This window comes from Centruroides sculpturatus, unplaced genomic scaffold (genome assembly GCF_000671375.1).
Source record: "Centruroides sculpturatus isolate CEXI.00-Female unplaced genomic scaffold, Cexi_2.0 scaffold245, whole genome shotgun sequence".
NCBI lineage: Eukaryota > Metazoa > Arthropoda > Arachnida > Scorpiones > Buthidae > Centruroides > Centruroides sculpturatus.
The window spans coordinates 116,919-122,918 of NW_019384465.1; the positions used below are offsets into that span (position 1 = coordinate 116,919).

The 6,000-nt window shown below is 30.0% G+C and overlaps 1 protein-coding gene across 4 annotated transcripts in view; it reads left to right on the forward strand.

Annotated features, from left to right (window-relative positions):
- The window catches only part of LOC111621010 (low-density lipoprotein receptor-related protein 4-like), a 121,620-nt gene that overhangs the window by 93,377 nt on the left and 22,243 nt on the right, over positions 1–6,000 (forward strand). For 3 of the 4 annotated variants that reach the window (XM_023363044.1, XM_023363046.1, XM_023363045.1), the window contains exons 3-7: positions 2,276–2,392; positions 2,472–2,585; positions 2,982–3,098; positions 3,953–4,084; positions 4,772–4,891. In XM_023363044.1, coding sequence (XP_023218812.1) covers positions 2,276–2,392; positions 2,472–2,585; positions 2,982–3,098; positions 3,953–4,084; positions 4,772–4,891 — 600 coding nt within the window. The remainder of the gene's footprint in view (positions 1–2,275; positions 2,393–2,471; positions 2,586–2,981; positions 3,099–3,952; positions 4,085–4,771; positions 4,892–6,000) is intronic. The other variant, XM_023363047.1, reaches the window with a different exon arrangement.

Genomic DNA, 6,000 nt, shown 5'->3' on the forward strand with positions numbered 1-6,000 from the left:
TCAATTGGATTGGATTGATGGTATGCGGCAACGTAACACTTGGGCGATCTGCCAAGTGGGCTGCCCGCTTGGAGGACTTCCTACGAGAAACTGGTCTCTATTTGGGTGAAAATCGAGACCAAATATGGAAAGATCAGGGGCCACTTTCCCCGATTAACTATATACGAACTTTCGGTCCTTTAAAATTAAAAGATTATTAGAAATTCCAGCCCGAAATTGTGACTGTTTCGTTTTATGCTTTCTTGAACTTATCGTAGAAACTTTTATTGAATAACGGAAAATTCTTTGACTTTCAAACAATCTCATGTTGTATTAATATCTTACTTCTATATCTCGTCTACTGATTTTTCTGATTCAATTGATTCAAATTAAATGAAAAAAAGGATTAATATATGACATACCGAAGCATTAATTTTTAGTTTTATTATTTGATAAATTTAAATTATATTAATGACCATTTCGACAATTCTTTCGTTATAAATTACGTATAGGCCTAAATATACACCACGAATGCAATTTTTTATTTATTTAATTAAAAATATATGCTCTCCATCTCAAATTATTAATTTCTCGCCCCAGTACATCATACTTTTCCTGTCGACAACAGAATCATGCTGGTCATCTATGTAACTCTGTTATGAAAAAAAATTATGAAATGAAAGTTGTACGTGACTTCTTTTGTATATCGGAAGTTCATATATAGGTAATCGGGCCTTCTGCCCTAAGATTTTTACATCTGGTCTCGATTTTTATCTATGTAACACCATTCTGGAGATTAACAATGGACAGACAGACAGACGCCAGTAGAAATTTGCAGGTCTACAATTTTTCATATTGAACTGAATGCAATTACAGTCGAACTTCCAATAATAAACACCTCCAAACGGGCCAGAGAGGTTTCTTTTTGAAATGCATACAGAATAACCGCCATTTTATTCGTGTTTCTAAGATCGTTCTTCACACAGGTTTGATTGTAATTGTGTAAATTTTTAGTAAATTATTGCTTAAATTTCTCTATTTTTATAGTCTGTAAAAAATTATAGATTTGTCAGATTTTATTAACTGCGAAAATCTTGTTTAAAAAAGTCCATTTCTAGAAGTACAATTTTATATATTTTTTCCCTTATCCCTACATTTCAAACAGACAGAAAGGGAAAGAAACATACTCGTAAAACTACATTTTATTAAACAAATTAATTAATTTTAGTTATAAAACAGAAAAATATAGAAGATAATCTTTATATTTTCTTAAAAAAGAATAAATTTTAGAGTGTAATTTATCGTTTTCATCGTTCAAATTCTACAGATAGAAGTAATATTTCTTGTTATCTTCAATCCTTTCTATCAAATAAAACGTCTTTGTCATTTCTTATAAGATTTCCAGAATCCAATATAAAATTTTCTCAAAGATGGATTTATAATGCGAACTTAAGTTCAATTTAATAAGCAAATGATATAAAAAGTTAAAGTAAATCTAAAACGAGAAGAAAAATATATATATTCAAAGTTTTTTTCTTCGTGAAAGACATAAATTTTAACAGAGGTGGAAAGCATTTTGCTTATTTATTAGCGAGGATTTTCTTTTTGTTTATTCCTTCTCCCCCATTCAAATTTAATGGATTTAGACGCAAGTAACTATTTCTTTGTCAAAAAGTTTTATAATTTTAAATATAACCCGAAGAATTTATTTAGAAACGAAATAAAATGGGTGATATTCATTTGGAATGAGTCCAGGAGACAATGGATATTTTTTCATTTTATTAATTGAAGTTCCAAAGTAAAAAAAAATAATACAACGACAAAAAACTCGTGTTATTGAAGAAGTTCCCTCTTTTTTTTTCTAAGTAATTGTCTTATGGATTATTATCTTCTACTTAAAAACAAAGAGAAGAATTCATTATTTGAATAGATAGTCCGCATACATTTTGTTTTCACATCTTCACAGACCCATCACCATTTATTAAATCTTGCTTCTCTTGTTTCAAACAGTCTCAAATGTAAAATTAGCTGCACTAAATATATCACTTCAGACGAGTTAAAATGGGTATTTTAATTTATGAAAGTAGTCATTTTGCCTGACGTAAGAAATTAGAAATGGCCAAATTCTTTAATTTGTTACATCTAGGGGAAGAGGATGATGTACCCATTAAAGAACATCTTTAATTGTTACAGCTGAAGAAGGGAAGCTGTTTAAATGAATAAAACGCTTCCTGTTTAATAAAATTTCAATTTTTCCGGACCAATTTTATAAAAATTCTATTTATTTTATAACTAGATCCACCCACTTGTTCATCAGATCAGTTTATGTGCACCAATAGAAAATGCATTCTGAAAAGATGGAGATGCGACGATGATCCCGATTGCCCCGATAATGCCGATGAAAATGATTGTGGTAAATGTGGTTATAATCCGAAACACAATATATTTTACTTGGTGTTTTGTAATAATAGTACATATATTTTACCTCACAGTTGCCAGGAATTGCACAGAATTGGAGTACAAGTGTGCCAACGGGCGTTGCATTGCTCAGGAGTGGAAATGCGATGGAGATAACGACTGTGGAGATAAGAGTGATGAAAACTGCTGTAAGTAGCCGGCCTCTTTATTAGTAGTGAATTAATTAATAATTTGCGGTTTCAATCTGACAAAAGCTAGATAAAGAACAGCTCCCTGAAGTACTATTACCTGATGCGAATCTAATTGGGGAATTGTGGTCTCGCTATCCATTTGCCTCAATCAATTTGGGTTGCTAACTCTTTCCTAACTTAAGTTTTGAATAATTTTACAGAATTTCTTGTTTAATCGATCTTAAAGAAACCGTAAAATATATATATTTTTAAAACAAGACATTGTAAGCTACACGATTTATAACGTGAATTAAGGGTAGAAGGTTGTTGAAGAGGTCGAAAAAAACTCTTAGAGAAGCGTGTAAGATTTGGAGATTTTTTTAATATTAACGCATTAAATAAATCTTATTTCAGCTTCTATCAGTTGTTCGTCTTCGGAGTTCAAATGTGCAGATGGCAGTTGCATTAGTTTTACCTGGCGTTGTGATCACGATGTTGATTGTTTAGATGGATCGGATGAAGAACAGTGTGGCAAGTATGATTTATCTAAATGTGTGTCCACTTTTGTATTCGATAACACTTTACAAATTCTTCCAGTATAAATTCCTATTGAAGAATATACCATAAGCTTCTCTACAAATATGGAAATTAATATTTTGAAAGTATTTTTTAAAAATTCTTCTTCGTCGTGATTTCCTTCAAAGGCTAATTTCGTGTTTCATGAATAGAAATAGTCCTATTCGAATTCTTAAATAACGTTTATCTTCTCTAATATACTCTTATTCTGTAGATAAGAATTGGAAATATTATTTTAGAGTTTTTTTTTCTTCTTAATTTTATGAAAAACATTTTTTTCAATTTAAACTGTAAAAAGTTTTTAAATTTTTATTTAAAAAATGCACGCACTTGATGCGATAAGAATGTAAATAAACTCTAAAATAATAAGCACTTAGTGTTATGGAGTACTTTAATTATTACAGGAGATTCTTAATTAGCATTTTCGTTATTCGACTTGATAATTGCTTGGCTATTTAATATTGATTTTCGTGACGTGGAGGATAAACTGAACGGGGAAGTACATTAGTACACATATTTGCACTTGTGCTAATGACCATAGATAAATGATCTAATCGATGTTGTCACTTAAGTTTCTGCTAAAGTGCTTAGAATAATATTATATATTTAACAAGGAGGGAATCCATAATAACTTTATGTTGTAAGACGAAAGATTTTTGATTACTTTTGAGAAGACTTTTCTGGGTTTATGAGAGAAGAGGATTTTTTTCCCACCCTTCTCACGGATCATACAAAAACTACTAAAGAAACACGATATTTAAATAATTCGTGTAAAAGTTACTAAATTATTATTGAATTTTTGATTTTAGCATCGAAGAAAAATGATGCTTCTCAATGTACTTCGGAATTCTTCAAATGCCAAAATGGCCGATGTATCGCAGCTACTTATCGCTGCGATGGTGATAACGATTGCGGCGATTGGTCCGACGAGAAATCGTGTGGTAAGAAAATAAACTAAACAAACTAAAAATAAATAAATAAATACGAAATTTAAATTATTTTTAATTAATTAAATTTTGTATCATTAAAACCATTTTTTTGTAGATAATAAACTACGCTTCGCTAACCAATAAACGTGAAAACGAACAATTTTCATATATAAAATAACGGTTAATTAACGATTTTTCTTTTTTAAATTTGAAATTTGAAATAACGGTTACTTAATATTTAAATCGTTATTTATTATTTTATGCGAAAATTAATTTAATGTAATGTTAAATTTTCTGTACAAACAAATTTCAATTTTCTTAAATATTCGTGGAAATTACAGGATTAAAAATTCAATATTTCTACATTAATGATGTTTACACCATAAACACCTTCTAATGATCTATTGTTTGCATTTTAATTTAGTTTATTATACATTAGTAAATTTGTAAATTCGTGAAATAAATTCGTTACATTTTATTCAAGAATAAAATTTAAAAATATTTAATTAATTTTACCAAAATTATCTGATCAATTAAAGAGAAATTCGAATAAATATTTTCAAAATAATTATATTTGGCAATTTTTATAGGGTCAAAGCTTCAATAACTAGTTTTATGTATTATTTAATTTATTAAATTAAACAATCTTTTGATAAATAAGCAATAAATAAAGCATTAGATGTACTTTAATTGTTTTAGTTGGACCTGGTGAATGTCGTACAGGAGAATTCCGATGCTCGGATGGAAGATGCATCAATATGGAGTGGAAATGCGATGGAGAAAAAGATTGCGATGATCATTCCGATGAAGATAACTGTCGTGAGTTTTGATTTATGACGTTTCAACCGCGGATTATCATTAGGAAATGGGAAATAAATTCAATAAACATTTACAAAATAGCTCGAATATAATGAATCACGCAAGGAAGGAATTCTTCAATGTCATATCTTTGAAGGAATACAAACATAAACTCTGTTCTTTATTAAAGTAGCTCTATATAGAAGTAATATATCGTTAACTTTGGAGTTTACTTTCATTTTTACATTCCTGGCTGTTTTATATATTCAATAATACAGGAAATGTATGGCGATCACTCAAAGAAATGAATCCCCCTCAAGATTTTTACATTTCTGAACTCGGAATCTTTGACAAATCAAAAAAGTTAGGGGATTTTTCTGTGTACAAACATGTGCATGTGTGTGTGTGTGTGTGTGTGTGTGTGTGTGAGTGAGGAAGCATGATTTTGTTCTACCGTTTTCAAGCTTAATAATTCCTGTGCTTTTTGTCAGAAATTTATGAAATTTTGCAGATAGGTTTGTGTATTAGGGGCATTGACGCTATTAAATTTTGAAGGTTAAAGCTCGAGGTGGTGGGGAAATAGAGCATGTCTTGTGTCATATGACTTAACGAAGAACTTACTTGTTATTAGCTTCACAATTTTGTTTATACAGTATATATATCTCATCTCTACCCTCAAAATTAAGCTCTTTGCCATTTTATACTAATTAATAATATAAAAAGTTATTTTAAATAAAATCTCGTAACAGATGGCGCCATACACAATTTTAACTCTTGCTGGAAAAGTTACTCAACTCGTTGTTGGATTTTCTAAAAAGAAATACAATTACAGTAGAGCGTCGATTATCCGAATCAATTGGGGACTGGGGTTGTTCGTAAGATCGATGTTTCGGATAACCGATTATGTACGAAAAAATATAGGGGAGACGGGGGCAACTTCGGCATGCGGGGCAAGTTTGTCAAGCGCTTTTTTTAAAAAACAAATTAAAAGGAGACTTTGGTTATAGGTTAGGCGGTTGAGTTTTATTGGTGGCTTGTTGAGTGTAGTGTTTTTATTGTTCTCCAACAAGCGTAGTTGAATTATCAAGCAAATTTTCATTTTCGTTGAATTCCATATAATATTTTTTTTC